Source organism: Gymnoscopelus braueri (assembly GCF_963280865.1).
Source record: "Gymnoscopelus braueri genome assembly, chromosome: 3".
Classification (NCBI taxonomy): domain Eukaryota; kingdom Metazoa; phylum Chordata; class Actinopteri; order Myctophiformes; family Myctophidae; genus Gymnoscopelus; species Gymnoscopelus braueri.
In genome coordinates, this window is record NC_137612.1 from 24,686,153 (window position 1) to 24,707,760 (window position 21,608).

A 21,608-nucleotide genomic window follows, 5' to 3' on the forward strand; every position below is an offset into this window, starting at 1 on the left:
GAAAACATTTTTAAGAATGGCCTCAGGTCTTAATGGGTTAAGTAAGTCCCAAGTCAATGAGCCAAAGTCGAGGCCCAACACCTGACTATTGGGCTTCAAATGTTCAACGCAGGTTTTTTTTTTACTCCAAGTCACACGCCCACAAGTCAATTCAAGCCTTCATTCAAGTCATCATAAATCATAACGTCCATGTTGAGCCTCAACTGAAAGTGGAACCAATGTACTTGGTCAATTGTTGATGATCTTTGCGTGTAAACATTATTATGCCAACATGAAACCTTACCAGTGGATTAACATCTTTCAGTGGACTTGGGAAAAGAGTCTTTAGTCACCTGAATCGAGTTCTTACCTCAACCTGTGTGTGTGTGTGTGTGTGTGTGTGTGTGTGTGTGTGTGTGTGTGTGTGTGTTTTGGAGTGTCAGTGTGGAGACATATCTAAGAATGAGCGACTGGCCCCATTTTATTTGTGTTGTAGCTGTCTAAAGACTTTCCAGCTGCAAAACATTATTGGACACATCAGCCTCGATCACCAGCACAAGTACATGGTCAGTGTCCTCTCTGGTACTTCTCACATGCAGTATGACCATTTTTACTACAGTATACTCATTTTTAGCTGACCTTATATTAGAAGAAAGCCTATGCACCTGCTTGGTGTAATATTTGGTTTTAACCCATTAAGACCGGGAATCCATCTGTGTCATTTTTAGATGTCTTTGGCTATTCAAAAATAGCAGATATACAAGCTCATGGTGCGACACAGAGTGCCGCGCTATGAGCTTGTAGATCTGCTATCTTGGAAAAATTGTGAAAAATTGTGGCAAAATCTTGGATTATATATTTTTTAAAGCGAACATATTTAAAATATTTAGTTCCAGGAACCCCCAGAAGCAAAGATTAGATTTACAAATGTCCGCCAAAAAAAAGAAAAAAAATCAAATATTTTCATTTGCATATTTGAACTTTTCATGATTTTTCAAAAATAGCAGATATATAAGCTCATAGCGCGGCACAGAGCTTGTATATCTGCTATTTTTGAATAGCCCAACGAAATCAAAAAATGATGTTCCCGGTCTTAAAGGGTTAATGTATATATTTTTAAACCTTTTTATTTTATTATATTTATGTGTACGTTTTTTTTTTACCGTTTTCTACTGTATGTCATGTCTGTATAACCATTGTTGTAAATGTGCCTTTTGTACACAGGGCGCCATTGAAAAAGAGACCCTGGTCTCAATGGATTTCCCTGAAATAAATGTTTCAATCAATCAATCAGTATGTCTTGATAACCATTAACAGAACTTGCCCTAAACAGCACTTTTCTAAACTTTCACTGACCCACAACCTTTCAGAAGCTTACCATGTCAGGCCTGACCACGGACAGTTTCACATCCTTAAAATGTATTTATTAAATCAACCAATAAGCCGATTAGCATATTGGAATATATTTGTATTATACAAATAATGCAGTGGCAGTGTTGAGCTGCAGTCTGAAATGTCTGCTGTTATGTTTGTGTATGTGTGACAGTTTGAAAACGTCTCCTGTATGTTTGTGTTAGTGGGAGAAGTACCCCAAGATGATGGCTGGAATCTGGAGGACTTGAGTGAGAAAGACAAGATGGATGACTTTGAGGTTATGGTCAACAGAATTGCTGAGCAGGAACAGCTTTACCAAATGGATGCTGAGGTAACCAGTTTGATACTGTTTGTTACTTTTCCATGAAGTTAACCTCTGCTGTGAGTTCACCGTTGTGCTACAGGTGGTGTTGAAACTGTAATGGAACTATACGGATACAGGATAGGTGGGCACTGGGGACATCTGGGCATCTCGATGTAAAATTGCCTATTTTGTCCAAAATGTTAAAATAAATGTATATTTGAAAAATGGTTTTAAGTAATGTAAAGTATACATGATGTGAACATGCACGGTACATCATTATCAGACTTAATTTTAACCTTCAACTTCTTGTCTTAAAAATATTTTCCAAATATTACATTTTTCAGCATTTTAGACAAAATAGACAATTTTACATCGAGGTGCCCAGATAATAATAATAAATATAGCTGCAAGCAGCGATAATACGGGGCCAGTGATTGCAGAGAGAAGAAAGAAAGAAGCAATGATAAGTAATATGCACAATAAGCCATAAAAACATAGAAGACTGAACTTGAGAGAAAGAAGACCATGCAATTAACAAATGAGCATTTTAAACCCTCACTAACCCTAACCTCAGTAAAACTATGCCTACCCCTAACCTCAAGAAATACTACGCGTAAGCCTACGAATGCCAAATCACGACCACCTCAACACATCGTCTGGGACGGGGATCGATCCAGTGACCTCCGGATAGGCTGCCTTTCTTCTCATTTTTCAACATTTTAGACAAAATAGACAATTTTACATCGAGGTGCCCAGATAATAATAATAATAAATATAGCTGCAAGCAGCGATAATACGGGGCCAGTGATTGCAGAGAGAAGAAAGAAAGAAGCAATGATAAGTAATATGCACAATAAGCCATAAAAACATGGAAGACTGAACTTGAGAGAAAGAAGACCATGCAATTAACAAATGAGCATTTTAAACCCTCACTAACCCTAACCTCAGTAAAACTATGCCTACCCCTAACCTCAAGAAATACTACGCGTAAGCCTACGAATGCCAAATCACGATCACCTCAACACATCGTCGGGGACGGGGATCGATCCAGTGACCTCTGGATAGGCTGCCTTTCTTCTCATTTTTCAACATTTTAGACAAAATAGACAATTTTACATCGAGGTGCCCAGATAATAATAATAAATATAGCTGCAAGCAGCGATAATACGGGGCCAGTGATTGCAGAGAGAAGAAAGAAAGAAGCAATGATAAGTAATATGCACAATAAGCCATAAAAACATAGAAGACTGAACTTGAGAGAAAGAAGACCATGCAATTAACAAATGAGCATTTTAAACCCTCACTAACCCTAACCTCAGTAAAACTATGCCTACCCCTAACCTCAAGAAATACTACGCGTAAGCCTACGAATGCCAAATCACGATCACCTCAACACATCGTCGGGGACGGGGATCGATCCAGTGACCTCCGGATAGGCTGCCTTTCTTCTCATTGAGCTAGAGATATGATAGTCCTGATAGTGTCTGTTGATATTTATAAGTCTTTCCGTCCCTGACGGACCAGGCCTCTGTTTTGCTAACTACTCTAGATCACTGGTTCCCTAACCATGTACCGATAGAGAAATTGTATGTCTCCTCAAAACAGAAACCAGTGAAATTAGCCGATCTACAAGCTCACAAAACGCTGCTATCTGAAAAGTTGTGAGATTGTAGATCGGCTATTTTCAGAATTAAGTATGTCATACATTGAAAAAACATACTCTCAAATAAGCATTTCAGGTTACCTTAACAATTGCACATGCAGTAATTGACACAATCATGTTGTGTGCAATGCAACTTTAATGAAACCTGCATCAAGTGGGGCTTGAACTGGCGACCTTGACGTTGTAAAGCACACGTTTAAGCGAGAAGCCATTGGACCAACAGACAAGAACCTGTGAAAAAGGAGATCACACAGATGATACAGTTTCACGCAAATAGCTGAAAAATCCTGGGTTTAAGTGTTTTTCAAACTGCTCAAAATTGCGGACAATCTAAGGCCGGAGCTTACTGGTCAACGTGATAGATGTGTTCCTCATGAGTCAAGGCACGTGTGTAAGCAGGTTTAATGGCTGTCGGCCAAACAAGGCATGACTTTTGCCTGTTAAAAGTTTGCATTTTCAAAAAATTGCTATAGCGCCCCCGTTCGACCAATTGGAGTAAGATTGGTTTCAGTGATATTTGGAATGACCCTTTACATTACTGCAAATTTTCAAAGAAATGTGAGTCTGCATGTATGTGTTAGGGGCAGATGAATAATTGTCATAAAACTGCAATATTCATTGGCTCATTAAAGCTTAATTTTTTCACTTAGAAAAAATCCGCTCCCAACGTTTTGTCGGCATAGGTCCAAAGTTCATGTGTAAAACGTTTTGTGCAGATTACTCAAAAATCCCAGGAGGAGATGGGTTTTAACTGTTTTTCATATAATTCAAAATGGTGGGAAATCTAAAGGTCAGAGGTCAAAAGTCAGAGTGTGAAAGTTGAGTAGACGCATGTGTGTATCAAAGTTTCTTGGCTGTAGGTCAAACAGGGCATGAGTTGTACCTGTTCAAAGTTGGCATTTTCAATTGAGTGCTATAGCGCCACCTTTTGACAAAAGATTGTGAGATTTATTTCTTTTCTAGTTTTTCATGACCATCTATTATATGGCAGAGTTTCGTAAAAAGCATATGCACGGTTAAGCCAGAACTGCCAAAAGTGGCAGAAGAATCGGAAGGATACAGGCAATAATAAAACAGGGCCAGGAGCCCCATGCTGGCAGCCTGGCCCCGTAACAATGCCGATATCAAAACGGAGCCATGCTCCGAACTTTCCAAAATCCGTACCTGGCTTACCGATAACAAACTGTCACTACACCTTGGGAAAACTGAATCCATTCTCTTTGGGACCAAACATTCCCTCAGTAAGATGAAGGTTAATGACTTCAAGGTCAAAGTCGATGACACAATCATCTGTAGCAAAGAAGAGATTACCTATTTGGGATGTATTCTTGACAAATACCTGTCAGGTGAAAGCATGGCAACAAAGGTGGTCAAAGGAGTAAACCAGAGAACGAGATATATGGGCAGAGTTTCCTCTTTTGTCAACCCTCAGGCCCTCAGGACCCTCTCAGGGGCCCTGATTCAGCCCCTTTTTGACTATGCTTGCTCCTCTTGGTACTCCAACACCTCAGTGTCACTGAAGACTAAGCTTCAAACCTCCCAAAACAAACTGATTCGACTACTTCTCGGACTGGGGCCCATGACCCACCTCTCTCCCACTCACTTTGCCAGCCTAGGCTGGCTCAGGGTGGAAGACGGGGTTAAACAACAAAAAATGGGACTGGTCTTCAAAATTGTAAATGCAGATTTGCCCAAAAAGCCCCCCATACCCGCTTATCTGTCAAAATACCTCCAAAAAGTTAGTGACACCCACAGTCACGAAACTAGAGGGAGCGTAAACAACAATCTGGTACCACCCACCCATAAAACAAACATGGGCAAATTCTCCTTCTACACCACGGCCACCGAGGTATGGAATAGCCTAACCCCATCCCTCAAAAAATGCAGTTTGTTGGGCTCATTCAAAACAGCCCTAAAAACTCATCTTTCTGGAGGCCATAAGAGGAGGTAGTACCAGTTTCCCTGTAGACAGTTGACCCCCCCTCCCCCCTTTTTTTGTATATACTTTTATTTTAATGTTCATGATGCTTTTTTTGTACATATTGGTATTTTTTCTCTGTTTTTTATGTTGATTTGAACTGTTTGGTTGCTATTATATATGTCTATGAAATTAATTCAAGGACCCCAACGGAAACAAGACCGCAAGGACTTTTTTGGTCGGACCTTTTAGACAAAAGTATTATAAATGTAACTGTTGTTTTACATTCTTTTGCCTAATAAAAATTTCAATCAATCAATGCAAGCAGCGATAATACGGGGCCAGTGAATGCAGAAAGAAAAAAGAAAGAAGCAATGATAAGTAATATGCACAATAAGCCATAGAAACATAGAAGACTGAACTTGAGAGAAAGAAGACCATGCAATTAACAAATGTGAGCAGGCCTGGTGTTTCGGGCATCAACTCGCGAGATGAGAAACGGTAGAAACTAAGCAAAATAACTTTTTTTTTTTTTTGGCTGATTTTCGTTTTTTTCCATATTAACACAGTTCGAATGTCGAGCAAGCTTTCAATCCCAACAGATATCCGTTTTAACGTCATTAAATGGTTAAATTTGTATAGTAAAGTAGGCTCCTATTCTGCTAGTCTGTGTGCCTGTTTGTGAGTCCTGTGGGCGGAGAGTTTGGTAGAGAGTTGCTAACCCGAGAGGTTTCGATTGGTCATAGCTAGGCATTGTACTCCGGTTACAAGCCTAATCCCCGCCCATCAGTTTCGCTCCTCTCTGTGGTGGTGTAAAGTTACTAAGTACATTTACTCAAGTACTGTACTTAAGTACAATTTTGAGGTATTTTACTTTACTGGAGTAATATCCACTGGGTGAATATTCAACCTGAGGCTGAAACTAACTTCACCACGGTGGACCCTGGTCCAGAGCGTTAGTGAGTTCCCTCTAACGCCCTGGAAGACTCAAGAGTAGTGAAAATAAACAAAACCATTTCGCTACTCACTGAAACAAAGGCTGTTTTGTGTTGTTGAAAGTCTATTCTCGGAGGTGGGAAGCCTCTCAGCACCCCAGCTACTCTGTAAAATACACTTTTTGGGCAGAAAATGTCCGCGAGACGGAAATTATTTTTATTTACTCCACAGTGCCCTCTACAGATTTGGTTAATGGTAAGTTCAAATTGTCCAGATCTGTAGAGGGCGCAGTGGAGTAAATACAAATAATCTCACTAACGCTCTGGACCAGGGGCTAGGAAGCGGCCAGTATTGCGTTAGTCTTTTTCGGGACAGAATCTAGTTGTATAAACAATATAAGATTGTAGCGAACACAGCAGCTAGGTGAGGTCAGCCCCAGCTAAACAACAGGCCGCTCGACGTTCGTATGGAAGTATTTCACTGAAGATGTGGCCAAAACAACAGTGGAGTAACGAGGCTAGGAGCTTTAGCATTGTTAGCTCGTCGCCAAGCGTCATGGCAGAACGTACACCTGGTGGTGTTTGCATTTCTCCATTTACAACTCGTACATCTACATAAACGTTCAGATTTCAAATATAAAGTTCTTATCTCATGACCACGGGTGTTATAATTATGTACGGGCCCTCATAAGTACCCGTATCTTCCGTATTGTTAAATAAAAAGCATTTTGATCCGATTGATGGCCATCTCCGTTTTTTTTTTCAACTACGCGGCCGTATCGGTTGGGGGGGGTATTGCACTCCTGATACGTTATAACTCTATGAGAAAATGGCCGCCGATCGGATTAAAATGCTTTTTATTGAACAATATGGAAGATACGGGTACTTAGACCCACCCGAAGTGAATGGTAACATCCGTTGTCATGAGGTAAGGACTTTATATTTGAAATCTGAACGTTTCTGTAGATGTACGGGTTGTAAATGGAGAGTGCAAACACCAGGTTGGAGTTAATGGACCTAGCTTGTGCGTGTCTTTATCATTAGTAGGTAAACCTCGACTATAGTCGACTACCAGTGGGTCAAATTTAGTGGTGGAAGAAGCACTTGGTGGTAGCAACACCACAATATAGAAAGTAAAAGGCCTGTGCTCAAAATGTTACGTTCAAGCAAAGTAAAAGTACAAAAGTATTGGCATCAAAATATACTTAAAGTACCTAAAGTAAAAGTACTCAAATGTTTGAAAATAGCTGATCTACAAGCTCACAACACGTTGCAATGCGCATTGTGAGCTTGTAGAGCGGCTATTTTCAAATAGCCTATGTATAAAATACCAAAAAAAATGTACTTAAGTACAGTACTTGAGTAAATGTACTTAGTTGCTTTCCACAGTAAAAATCCGAAAATGGGGGAGTGGTTAGAGGAGTGGCTAGGTTGAATAAATTACCCATTGTTCACGCCCATTACCTGGAGCTGAGAGGTGCTAGAAAGTGGAAATTCTTTACAAGGGATTATCTCAGTTTAGACTATTAAAGATGACAAGATTCAAATGATCACATCTTCTTCAAATGTGTTCCAATTTCAATGAATGATACATCATATGAAAGCTTATATTCTGTACTTCAACAATCTGTAATAAAATGAAAAATGAAAAATGCCCCCTTGCTGCCTAAAGCACTGTATCCGCTCACAAATGAGCATTTTAAACCCTCACTAACACTAACCTCAGTAAAACATGTACAAATAATAATAAAGCAGGTGTGTGGATAATAATAAATAATAATAATAAAGCAGGTGTGTGGATAATAATAAATAATAATAATAAAGCAGGTGTGTGGATAATAATAAAGCAGGTTTGTGGATAATAATAAATAATCATAATAAAGCAGGTGTGTGGGTAATAATACACCATAATAAAGCAGGTTTGTGGATAATAATAAATAATAATAATAAATAATCATAATAAAGCAGGTGTGTGGGTAATAATAAATCATAAAGCAGGTTTGTGGATAATAATAAATAATAATAATAAAAAATCATAATAAAGCAGGTGTGTGGGTAATAATACACCATAATAAAGCAGGTTTGTGGATAATAATAAATAATAATAATACATAATCATAATAAAGCAGGTGTGTGGATGATAATAAATCCTCATAGTAAAGCAGTTGTGTGGATAATAATAAATAATAATAATAATAAAGCAGGTGTGTGGATAATAATAAATAATAATAATAAAGCAGGTGTGTGGATAATAATACATAATAATAATAATAATAAAGCAGGTGTGTGGATAATAATAAATAAATAATAATAAAGCAGGTGTGTGGATAATAATAAAGAATAATAATAAAGCAGGTGTGTGGATAATAATAAATAATAATAATAAAGCAGGTGTGTGGATAATAATAAATCATAATAAAGCAGGTTTGTGGATAATAATAAATAATAATAATAAATAATCATAATAAAGCAGGTGTGTGGATAATAATACATCATAATATTGCAGGTGTGTGGATGCCACAGCGTGAGGACAGTGTTAGTTGAGGACAAGAGGAGATCAGGTTTGACCAGATGTGTGTTTGTCACGGTAGCTTTAATAGCTGTGGTTTCCATTCATGTGAACAGGTATTCTCTGTTGATGAGAGTCTTAAAGCATGCGTGGGGTGAGATGTAAGGTGTGCTAAAAGGAACAATGGGAACAGATACTGAACCTGATAACACATTAATGAAGGTATGAGACCTTTTAAAGGAATGCAGTGTCAGTGGTTTGATGCCAGGGCTCCTAACTGCCATCAGATTATTATTATTGTCTCCTCCAAGCCGAAGGCGTGACCGAGACTATGTTTTGCTGTGTGTGTGTGTGTGTGTGTGTGTGTGTGTGTGTGTGTGTGTGTGTGTGTGTGTGTGTGTGTGCGCGCACACAAGAAATATGTTTGTTTTATGGTTAAGAAAGATTTTTAGAGACACGTTTACAATTATGAAAATATTCAGGTTAGGGTTAGACATTTAGAGGTTTGGTTTAGAGATAGAGTTATGACTCATTTACACTTTATTGCAAGTTGGTGTTGTGCACCGAAAAATAGCTGACCTACAAGCCCTTGTAGATCAGCTATTTTTAGGCTCTTGGCTTATATGACAAAAATGGAATAAAATAAAATAAAGAAATGAGGCAGGTGTTTGGATAATAATAAAGCAGGTGTGTGGATAATAATAAATAATAATAATAAAGCAGGTGTGTGGATAATAATAAATCCTCATTGTAAAGCAGGTGTGTGGATGATAATAATAAATAATAATAATAAAGCAGGTGTGTGGATAATAATAAATCCTAATAGTAAATCAGGTGTTTGGATAATAATAAATAATAATAATAATAAAGCAGGTGTGTGGATAATAATAAATCCTAATAGTAAAGCAGGTGTTTGGATAATAATAAATAATAATAATAATAAAGCAGTTGTGTGGATAATAATAAATAAATAATAATAAAGCAGGTGTGTGGATAATAATAAATACATAATAATAAAGCAGGTGTGTGGATAATAATAAATAATAATAATAAAGCAGGTGTGTGGATAATAATAAAGCAGATTTGTGGATAATAATAAATAATCATAATAAATAATCATAATAAAGCAGGTGTGTGGGTAATAATAAATCATAATAAAGCAGGTGTGTGGATAATAATAAATAATAATAATAAAGCAGGTGTGTGGATAATAATAAAGCAGATTTGTGGATAATAATAAATAATCATAATAAATAATCATAATAAAGCAGGTGTTTGGGTAATAATACATCATAATAAAGCAGGTTTGTGGATAATAATAAATAATAATAATACATCATAATAAAGCAGGTGTGTGGATAATAATAATAAATTATCATAATAAAGCAGGTATGTGGGTAATAATAAATCATAATAAAGCATATGTGTGGATGCCACAGCGTGAGGACAGTGTTAGTTGAGGACAAGAGGAGATCAGGTTTGACCAGATGTGTGTTTGTCACGGTAGCTTTAATAGCTGTGGTTTCCATTCATGTGAACAGGTATTCTGTGTTGATGAGAGAGTCTTAAAGCATGCGTGGGGTGAGATGTAAGGTGTGCTAAAAGGAACAATGGGAACAGATACTGAACCTGATAACACATTAATGAAGGTATGAGACCTTTTAAAGGAATGCAGTATCAGTGGTTTGATGCCAGGGCTCCTAACTGCCATCAGATTATTATTATTGTCTCCTCCAAGCCGAAGGCGTGACCGAGACTCTGTGTGTGTGTGTGTGTGTGTGTGTGTGTGTGTGTGTGTGTGTGTGTGTGTGTGTGTGTGTGTGTGTGTGTGTGTGTGTGTGTGTGTGTGTGTGTGTGTGTGCGTGCGTGCGTGCGTGCCCACACAAGAAATATGTTTGTTTTATGGTTAAGAAAGATTTTTAGAGACACGTTTACAATTATGAAAATATTCAGGTTAGGGTTAGACATTTAGAGGTTTGGTTTAGTGATTAGAGATAGACTCATTTACACTTTATTGCAAGTTGGTGTTGTGCACCGAAAAATAGCTGACCTACAAGCCCTTGTAGATCAGCTATTTTTAGGCTCTTGGCTTATATGACAAAAATGGAATAAAATAAAATAAAGAAATGAGGCAGGTGTTTGGATAATAATAAATAATAAAGCAGGTGTGTGGATAATAATAAATAATAATAATAAAGCAGGTGTGTGGATAATAATCAATCCTCATAGTAAAGCAGGTGTGTGGATGATAATAATAAATAATAATAATAAAGCAGGTGTGTGGATAATAATAAATCCTAATAGTAAAGCAGGTGTTTGGATAATAATAAATGATAATAATAAAGCAGGTGTTTGGATAATAATAAATAATAATAATAAAGCAGGTGTGTGGATAATAATAAATAAATAATAATAAAGCAGGTGTGTGGATAATAATAATAAAGCAGGCGTGTGGATAATAATAAATAATAATAATAAAGCAGGTGTGTGGATAATAATAAATCATAATAAAGCAGGTTTGTGGATAATAATAAATAATAATAATAAATAATCATAATAAAGCAGGTGTGTGGGTAATAATAAATCATAAGAAAAGCAGGTGTGTGGATGCCACAGCGTGAGGACAGTGTTAGTTGAGGACAAGAGGAGATCAGGTTTGACCAGATGTGTGTTTGTCACGGTAGCTTTAATTGCTGTGGTTTGTTTCCATTCATGTGAACAGGTATTCTGTGTTGATGAGAGAGTCTTAAAGCATGCGTGGGTGAGATGTAAGGTGTGCTAAAAGGAACAATGGGAACAGATACTGAACCTGATTTAAAACCTTAAAGCATCACTAACCCTAACCTCAGTAAAACTATGCCTTCCGCTAATCTCAAGAAACACTATGCGTAAACCTAAGAATGCCAAATCATGATCACCCGACACATCGTCTGGGACAGGGTTCGAACCAGTGACTTCCAGACTCATAGGCTGCCTTTCTTCTCATTGAGCTAGACATATGGTAGCCCTGGCAGTGTCTGTTGATATATATATAAGTCTTTCCGTCCCTGATGAACCAAGCCTCTGTTTTGCTAACTACTCTAGATCACTGGTTCCCTAACCATCTACCGATAGAGAAATTTTATGTCTCCTCGGAACAGAAACTAGTGAAAGTAGTCGACCTACAAGCTCACAAAACATTGCTATCTGAAAAGTTGTGAGATTGTAGATCGTCTATTTTCACAATGAAGTATGTCATACATTGAAATAACACACTCTCAAATAAGCATTTCATGTTATCTTTATCAATTGCACATGTATTCATTGATACAGTCATGATGTTTGCAATGCTCTTTAAAAGAAGTCTGCATGAAGTGAGGCTTGAACCGGCAACCTTGCGGTTTTGAAGCAGATGCTGTAGAGAGCCATTGGCCCAACAGACCAGAACCAGTGAAAAAGGAGCTCACACAGTTGATACAGTCCTGGTAGATAGATGTGTTCCTCATGAGTCAAGGCACAAGTGTAAGCAAGTTTCACGACTTTGGGCCAAACGAGGCATGACTTTTGCTTGTTTAAAGTTTTTTTCATTTTCAAAAAATTGCTATAGCGCCCCCCTTTGACCAATTGGAGTAAGATTGGTTTGGCTTAATTTTTTCACTTCAAAAATCCGCCGCTAACGTTTTGTGGGCATAGGTCCAAAGTTCATGTGTAAAAGGTTTCGTGCAGATTACTCAAAAATTCCAGGAGGAGATAGTATTTAACTGTTTTTCATATAATTCAAAATGGTGGGAGATCTAAAGGTCAGAGGTCAAAAGTCGGACCATCAAAGTTGTTCATCATGAGTAGACGCATGTGTGTATCGAAGTTTCATGGCTGTAGGTCAAACAGGGCATGAGTTTTACCTGTTCAAAGTTGGCACTTTCAATTGAGTGCTATAGCGCCACCCTTTGACGCATGACTGTGAGATTAATTTCTTGGCAGTTTTTCATGACAAACTACCATATGGCCGAGTTTCGTAAAAAGCGACAGCACGGTTAAGCCAGAACTAAGATTAGCCTTGGAGGGAGAGGGAGCGAAAAACAATTATCAATATAGCTGCAAGCAGCGATAATACAGGGCCAGGGAATGCAGAGAGAAAAAAGAAAGAAGCAATGATTAGTAATATGCACAATAAGCCATTGAAACATAGAAGACTGAACTTGAGAGAAAGAAGACCATGCAATTAACATGAGCATTTTAAACCCTCACTAACCCTAACCTCAGTAAAACAACGCCTAAGCCTATCCTCAAGAAACACTATGTGTTATTCGAATAATGCCAAATCATGATCACCTCAATACATTGTCGCGGACAGGGATCGAACCAGCGACTTACGGACTCCAAGGCTGCCTCTCTTCTCATTGAGCTAGATATATGGGCTCCCTGATAGTGTCTGTTGATTTTTATAAGTATTTCCGTCCATTATGGACCAAGCCTCTGTGTCCCGAACAACTCTAGATCACTTGTTCACAAACCATTTACCAATAAAGGCATTTTTGTGTCTCCTCGGAACGAAAACTAGTGAAAGTAGCCGATCTACAAGCTCACAAAACGTTGCTATCTGAAAAGTTGTGAGATATGTAGATCGGCTATTTTCACAATGAAGTTTGTCATACATTGCAAAAACATACTCAAGAAGCATTTCATGTTACCTTTAACAGTTGCACATGCAATAATTGATACAGTCATGTTTTGTGCGATACAATTGAAAAGTAGCCAGCATGAGGTGAGGCTTGAACCGGCGACCCAGCGATCCAGAGGCTGATGCTGAAGCGAGAAGCCATTGGACCAACAGACCAGAACCAGTGAAAAAAGAATTCACACAGATGATACAGTTTCACGCAAATAGCTGAACAATCCTGGGTTTAAGTGTTTTTCAAACTGCTCGAAATTGCGGACAATCTAAGGGCGGAGCTTACTGGTCAAAGTGATAGATGTGTTCCTCATGAGTCTAGGCACAAGTTTAACCAAGTTTCACGACTTTCGGCCAAACGAGGCATGTCTCAGTCTTTTAAAGTTTGCATTTTAAAAAAAATGCTATAGCGCCCCCCTTTGGCCAATTGGAGTAAGATTGGTTTCAGTGATATTTGGAATGACCCTCTACATTACTGCAAAGTTTCAAAGAAATGTGAGTTTGCATGTATGTGTTAGGGGCAGATGAATAATTGCCATAAAACTGCAATAGTTAGAATCTATCTCCTCCTGGGATTTTTGAGCAATCTGCACGAAACGTTTAACCCTTGAACTTTGGACCTATGCCGACAACTTCTTGGCGGCGGATTTTCCATAAGTGAAAAAATTAAGCTTTCATGATTCAATGACTGTTTTTCATATAATTCAAAATGGTGGGAGATCTAAAGGTCAGAGGTCAAAAGTCAGAGGGTGAAAGTTGTTCAACATGAGGAGACTCATATGTGTATCCAAGTTTCATGGCTGTAGGTCAAACAGAGCATGAGTTGTACCTGTTCAAAGTTGGCATTTTCAATTGAGTGCTATAGCGCCACCCTTTCACGAAAGATTGTGAGAATTATTTCTTGATAGTTTTTCATGACCATCTACCATATGGCCGAGTTTCGTAAAAAGCGACAGCACGGTTCAGCCAGAACTGTGAAAAGTGGCAGAAGTGACGGAATAAAGCGAATATTAAGACAGGGCCAGGAGCCATGCTGGCAGCCTGGCCCCGTAATAATACATTTTATTTATAGCGCACTTTACATTCTCACGAATCTCAGAGTGCTACAGATTAAAAGCAAGGCATAAAAACAGCATAGGCAACAAAACAATTACAATAGACCCAACTAGGCTAAACTAAAGGGCCAACATTTTTAAATTAAAACTCAGTACGAAAAACAAACAAAGTCCATGAAAATTAGAAAAATGCTTTTTTTAAAAGGTAGGTTTTTAGTCCATTTTTAAAAGCATCAGTGGACTGTGGTGCTCTCAGGTGGTCTGGGAGGGCATTCCACATGTTGGTGTCAGGGACAACAGATGTCCCTAGTGCCCACCTACAGGTTCAAAGGGCAAAAATACCAACTCAAATTTTGAACGTCCCTGAAATCAGAAGAAGTGAGGCAGAGGTTTTACCTCCGTATTTTCTGCTGAAATGACTATTTACTGATTCAATTGGAGGTCTCGTTATTAAGCTACACATTATGCAGGGCAGGGGCTACTTGTGGTTGTGAGTTAATTGTTGTCCATACACTGACCTGTCAGGACAACTCCAGGCATCTTAATAACATTCTGTAGATTAGAGAGAACAAAATATGTGACTTTTCTCCTTATGAGCGACAGCCTGATACATTTTTAAACTTGTATTGTCTGTCTCAACTATAATGTTATTTATGTTTTACCTATTTTCTCTTGTCAAGGTTATACTGCTTGACAGGGACTCGTATCATCGCGTTCGTGTGGCTTCATTCAATGAAGGTACAGTAGTTCTTAAACTTTGTTTCCCCCCTAAAGTCCCTAAAAATCCAATTTTAATTACATACTGTCATTAAATGTAATGTTCGATTACATCAGCAAGACCTTATGAATAATCATGAATCATGATATCATTAACCTGTGATCAGAGCCGTCTGGGAGAAATGCGGGGCCCTGTGCGAAGTCGCGTGCGTGCGCGCGCGCCCCCATCCTCGCGTGCGGTTTTGGGCGGATATTTCTGAGTTTTTGGTGGTTATTTGCGGTTATTTCTTTTTATAACTCTTAAAGTTGTACAATGCAGAATCACAAATAACGATTTTTAGCAACCTCTGCTGGTCACTACCGTCACTGCATACAATTTCCCTAGTCCTCGATTACCCAGAATTCCATTCGTTTTCACCGGAAGCCGGAAGCGTTTCAAAAAGCGATCTTTTAATTGTTTTATACTATCTACGGATCGTTTCTCTTAGCCAGTGGAGCATTAGTTACCATGAGCTGTGCTTTCTTTTTCTGTTCTTTTTCGATCTTCCAATCCTACATTCTCTTAAAATCAGCGTGAGGTTCCTTTTTGTTAATAGCGCGGTAGTTCCTGGCCAAACAGGAAACCGTTGCGGTAGTTCCTGAGGACGTCGGCCACGACGTCATGACGTTGGCCAGGAACGTCATTTTCCCGGGAAAGTCCCCCCCGTACACGTTCAATAGAAAATATATAAATAAAAGGCTTCCGGGGGTGAAATTCACGGAGTGGGTGTTGTGAAACTTTTGCCACTCGCAAAAGATATACAATTTAACTTTAGTTTTGTTGAAAACGTTACCTAGTATTACTTTAATAAATGTGATTCTGTTCACAAAAAAAAATAAATAAAAAATTGCGGCCGCACCGTTCGCACTACCGTTCCTGCGGCCCTGCCTGTGATTCCCATATACCAGTGGTTCCCAAAAGCTCCTAAAATAAAAGGATTTACGTTTGCCCGGGACCCAAACTAGTGAAAATAGCAGATATACAAGCTCACAACGCGTCGCTTCATGCCGCGTTACAAGCTTTATTAAATACTTTAGAAACATTTTGGAATAGTTTTTAATTGATAAAGTGGTGATTCTTCATTTTTTGTTTAAACTTTTTAAAATCTTTTGAAATGTATGTATATTTTTCTTAAAAGTTCGAAACAAAAAAGGGGATATTTACTCGCAATCCATAAAGATTGGTCCAGACTCCCCCTCAGCAGGGAGCAGGACAGGGTGTGATTCCTGTTAATGCACTTAAAGTGCTTCTCCTCTGTTCTGAATCTAATTCAAGATGACGGCCGGACGGTACCTTACAAACGTTCTCATTTTAAACTTAAAACAGTACATTAAAACATGCATCTTAAAACTATTGAGGCGAGAAATGGGCAATACAGTCACATAAATGTGCTTTGGCACTGCCTCTCTGTCTCTGCCTTATTGAGCGTGAGACGAGTGCGGAGTGCCGACACAAGCCTGTGTAGTTGAAGAGATCCCATAGCCCGAGGTTTATGGGACGATCGGCTGAGACTGTGATTGGCTGAGACATAACCAGCCACTGTTTTACTAGGAAACATGAAAATAAAGGTTACAAAAGGTCATTGCAGGTGGACCATATCGTACCATATTATCGGTGTCAGTAAAAATGTCAATGTCTATCCACAGCTCCTTGAATGTGTGGTGTTGTAACTGTAGTGGTCTGATTGTTGTCTGTAGGCATCCAAATACTGGAGTCATGCAGGCCACCAGAGGCAGACAAGAGCACAGATAACGGTATACTGAACCAACCATCACACACACATACAGATATGTCCCAGCTAGAGACCGCTGTTGACGTTCATAATCTTTAACCATCCTTGTTCCCAATTCAGAAGAGACGGACAACATAGTGAAGACTGAGCCGGTCACAGAGCACATGTCAGACAGACCACACCCAGAGCGTGTCGCAACCATGAACACTCGCAACTCGACCATAACAGGTGTGTGAGGTCAACATTACTCCCCCAACACATACTGTAGAATGTTGAATATAAAACCATGTCTAATTGTCTCTCTGTTGTTTCCAGTCACCATTAAACAGGAGGTGAAACAGGAAGACCACACCCACAGCTGTTTCTCTGGACATACTGGTAAATACTGACGCTTAGTGGAACACAACTTGTTTTGTTTTCCTGATAACCCTGGTGTTTTACTATCATAGAAAAGCAGAGGTTACTTTAAATGGAATTGACTCCCCGACTCCCAGAGGGCTTTTTATTAAGTGGCAGAAATGTGTTACAGACAATTTAAATATCCTCTGCAGTCGTATCTGTATGGAAGTAATGTTTGACGTGCTTGTGTCTCCTGGTGTGTGACAGTCTGGTACTGTATGTATCTGAACATATTTGTCTGTTTTTCCCCCCCCCCCCCCCCCCCCCCAGAAATGAGAAAGGCAGTGAAACACGGTTTGGATGACGTGTCCTCAAATGAAGATGGAGAGACGGGCAAACGGAGAAGAATTTCAAAGTCTCCCGATGGGCGAAAATTGGAGCTGGTCTTGAACTCACTTAAAATATTAGCGTCCTCCAACTTCAACCTTGAATCTCCTCCATTAAGTCCAGTCTCGGCTGCGTCTACTGAGCCGTCAGCCGCGCCTTGGTTCACTGAGCCCAGGACGCAAATGGCCCCGAAGCCTGTAGACAACATCGTCACGAACTACGCCGACCGGCAGTTCATGTCGGAAAGCCAAGCCGCCGACGCCATCGATTATGACCAGCCTACGGAAAGCTACTACAGAGCAGCCCACCCTGCTGCGGGGGAAGACCTTCCTGTTGCCTCCAGCCCACAGCTGGACTGTAATCAGAACTTCAGTGTGGGTGAACCCAGCGCCGTTAATACAAACCCTGCTGTAGCATCGCAGGCCGGTATCTATAACACCACAGCCTCTCCTTTTAATATCGGGGTCGGTTCCATCACCGCGGCAGCCCAACCCCCGCTAGCCAGCAGTTTCCTGGTTCTGATTACAGAATCAACCAGCCCACCGTAGCCATGTTAAACCCCAGTGTCTCCCTGCCAGCTGCAGGCTACTATGGGACGCCCGTTTATCCTTACAGTCATCTCACCCAGAACCCGTATTTCACACATGGGTATCCATCCGGAACTGGGACCCAGAACCTTTACTTCACACATGGGTATCCATCCGGAACTGGGACCCAGAACCCTTACTTCACACATGGGTATCCGTACGGAACTGGGACCCAGAACCCTTACTTCACACATGGGTATCCGTACGGAACTGGGACCCAGAACCCTTACTTCACACATGGGTGTCCGTACGGAACTGGACCTGCAGGTATTCACAGAGCTCCAGAGCAGCACCCTGTGTTCTCACAGTATGTAAACTACAGTGTTGGCTCTACTGGAGGATTGAACCCAGTCCAGACTCCCCCTCAGCAAGGGACAGGACAGTATGTGATTCCTGGAGGCGCCTACACCACCAATCCACCTGCAGAAGCCTGGCTTGAAATGGAAAGACAACAGCAGCCGCAGTAATGTTCTGGGTAACATTGTCCCTTATAGAAATCCTCTGGTGCTTTGTGGCATTTACTTTCACCAGCCACAGTTTAATCATCCAGGGGTTGACACTAACGGTTGCCCGACTGCCCGTGGCAAGTAAAGAAAACATTCGGGCAAGTGCAGTTTGCTTTCAGGTTGCCCGATGGGCAAGTGAGTGGGGGAAGCAACTGTTTTTAGTTTGCTATAAACACAACACAATATGTCTGTGGAATTTAAAATGTCATATAGCATATTAGCTATTGAGATATTTGGCATAAATATTGAGGTATGTCCATATCTCACAGCCCCAGAATTTTCAACGTCCCACGTTGTAATTTGCTTCTCAAGGAGCTGAAAGAGAGGAGAGGAGGCTCTGCAAGGTGCTTGAGACGAGGGTAGATCAAGTGGATCTACACTTTTTGTCAGAATTAGTGATGAAAGAATTTAAACCTATTTAGTTATTGGATACTACAGCCCAACATCTCTTCTGGCTATGGGATGTAAAACTATGCTGTCCGGGAGATGGGAACCAAAAGTCGGCGCTTAGCCTCGCAGAGATCAAAGGAATGATTTTGAGCCGACAAAACATGAATCTGCTTTATGTTCTAATAAGTGGATTGATGAATGGGCAATGCTTTACTCTAGACAGTTTATGGAGAGGAATGTCATTGTCAGCGGTCTGAGACAATAGATTGATGAAAGAGAGCTCTGAACAGTTGAAGCAGTTTATTAATTTGGCATTTTCTATTAGTTGCAAGTTTCACATCCTATACAATAAATTCATGTCTTTATTTTTATGAATAAAACAAAGGCTATACACTCACCCTCTGTATTCCTCTGTTTTTCATAAATTGTCTACTACATCATGGATCTTAAACAGGGGTTCCGGGACCCCTAGGGGGTCCTTTTTTACATTAACAACTTGAACCCATAGCATCTGTATTCTGGGGGGAACATTAGCAGAAAATAGAAGATCTACAAGCTGACAAAGTGTTGGCACGTCAGCTTGTAGATCTGCTATTTTCGGCAAAGAGGTGTAGAGAGAAAAAGGAGTGGACCAAGTACACAGCCAAAGGTCACGTTTTCCTTAGTCTCGCGTCACCAGACAACTATTCCACAATCTCTGAATGCTATATAGAGTCTGGAACTACAACTCCCAAAATCCGAGAGAGGAAACTGGCACTTCCGTTCACGAAAATATCTTTTAAAATATCTTTACACTTTACTTTTTAATTTCCATTTCTGCTAAGCAGCAAGCGTATACTTAGATGATTTGTATTTATATTAGGATAAATTTGCGCGACTGTAAAGACGAAACGGAAATGGAGAGGAGGCTCCACATCCGGTTTATATTCTAATCATGATCAGAGCTTCCGAGTCCCAGACTGTATGACCGGAAACATTTGAAAATTGTGGGAGGCAACAGTCTGGTAACGCGAGACTACGTTTTCCTATGTATTGAGGGTTTAAAATATTTGTGTAACACTTTCAAAAGTATTCAGAATTTGTAAAAGATTTTCACAACCATTTAAAAAAAAAGAATCTAACTTCATATTTTGTTTGTATCGTAGTTTGTTGCTTGGAGCAGAAGGAAAGGGGAAGGTGCAGGCACCATACAGTAGTAATACTTTGTTGGGACCAATGTCTGCATGATCCTAAGGTCGTGGGTTCAAATGTTCCAGCTTCACTCTGAAGCATATTTTGCAGACTAACATCCAGAAACGACACTTACAAATGTAAGTGTGTGGAGGTGCCGTAGGCAAGCGGACGTGTATACTGTATCTATGCGACCACCAGTTGGGCAGTAACGCGTTGTAATACATTTTTTACATGATTAATGTGCCTTGATATTCTGCCTCTAATCCAGTGGTTCTCAAACTTTCCAGCCCTCCCCCCCAAATAATCATATTTGAGCTGGGGACCCCCCACCCTGTAGGTGTAGGAAGGAATTGAGACATTACATTTAGTTTGACTTGGCTGGCGGCGAACAAGTCACCACATTCTCACACCAATGGTGGCAAGCTAGCGCCTACCGACTCATCGGGGGCAATGTAGGGTTCAGTGTCTTGCCCAAGGACACGTCGACACTAACTCTACCCCTGAGCCACTGCCGCCCAGATGATAATGTGAAAATCTACATCTACAAGCGATCTACAAGGCATTGTGAGTTTGTAGATCGGCTATTTTCAAAATGTTTGCCTCTGTCTTAATATTTGACATTTGATATTTGGCCAATGTCTGACCATTTTTATAGTATAGTTTGTTGATTGCTTTTGATGCAGTAATGGTCTCATTTATTTTAATTTTAGACGTATTAAAAAGGTATTTAAAGGTCCTTAAATTGTGCAGATACCCTATACACACTTATACTGTAACTGTTGGTTTGTGTACTGTTGAGAAAACGATATTGAAAATCATCTGGGGACCCCCCAAAATCATTTGGAGACCACCATGGGGGTCCTGAACCACTGCTCTATTCCATCTCTACTCCAAAAGCAACATAGCCTATTTATAGTTATTTTTAAAGAGAAATGTCCCGCAATATGAATTTTGATACGTTTTATTTTTATGATAACTGTTATAATCGCAATGTTACACAGGAGGGTGTGCTTCACGTGATGCTTGATGAACTCTGCTCCGCCTCCTTCCTGACCTCACCACTGGCATGCTGCCAATAATCAAGGTAAAGCACACCCTCTCAATTGCTTAATCCATTAGGTTTTAATTTAAAATTTAAAATTAATCCAAGTCCAGAAGCGCATCTGTGTCATTTTGGATTTCTTTGGCTATTATTTTAAATCTTTTCAGATGGGGATCCGTGGCCAAATACATGTAATTGTGGGGGTCCTTGACATGAAAAAGTGTGAGAACCACTGATATTACAGCCTATGTTTAAAAAAAAGAAAAACTTCCCCAGAAGCAAAGATTTGAGTTACAAATGTTCACTT

General features: G+C 39.7%; 1 protein-coding gene across 2 annotated transcripts; it reads left to right on the forward strand.

The window, feature by feature from the left end:
- Nucleotides 1–1,516: 1,516 nt before the first annotated feature.
- Nucleotides 1,517–19,477, forward strand: LOC308082495 (uncharacterized protein). 2 transcript variants are annotated; one of them, XM_080424258.1, is made up of 7 exons: nucleotides 1,517–1,684; nucleotides 15,069–15,126; nucleotides 16,843–16,899; nucleotides 16,998–17,105; nucleotides 17,193–17,255; nucleotides 17,547–18,077; nucleotides 18,158–19,477. In XM_080424258.1, the coding sequence occupies exons 1-7, from the start codon at nucleotides 1,544–1,546 to the stop codon at nucleotides 18,655–18,657; spliced, it is 1,458 nt and encodes a 485-aa protein (XP_080280384.1). In that variant the 5' UTR covers nucleotides 1,517–1,543; the 3' UTR covers nucleotides 18,658–19,477. The 2 variants fall into 2 exon arrangements, with proteins under 2 accessions (XP_080280384.1, XP_080280383.1); XM_080424257.1 differs by having other exon boundaries at nucleotides 17,547–18,071; nucleotides 18,152–19,477.
- Nucleotides 19,478–21,608: the final 2,131 nt, after the last annotated feature.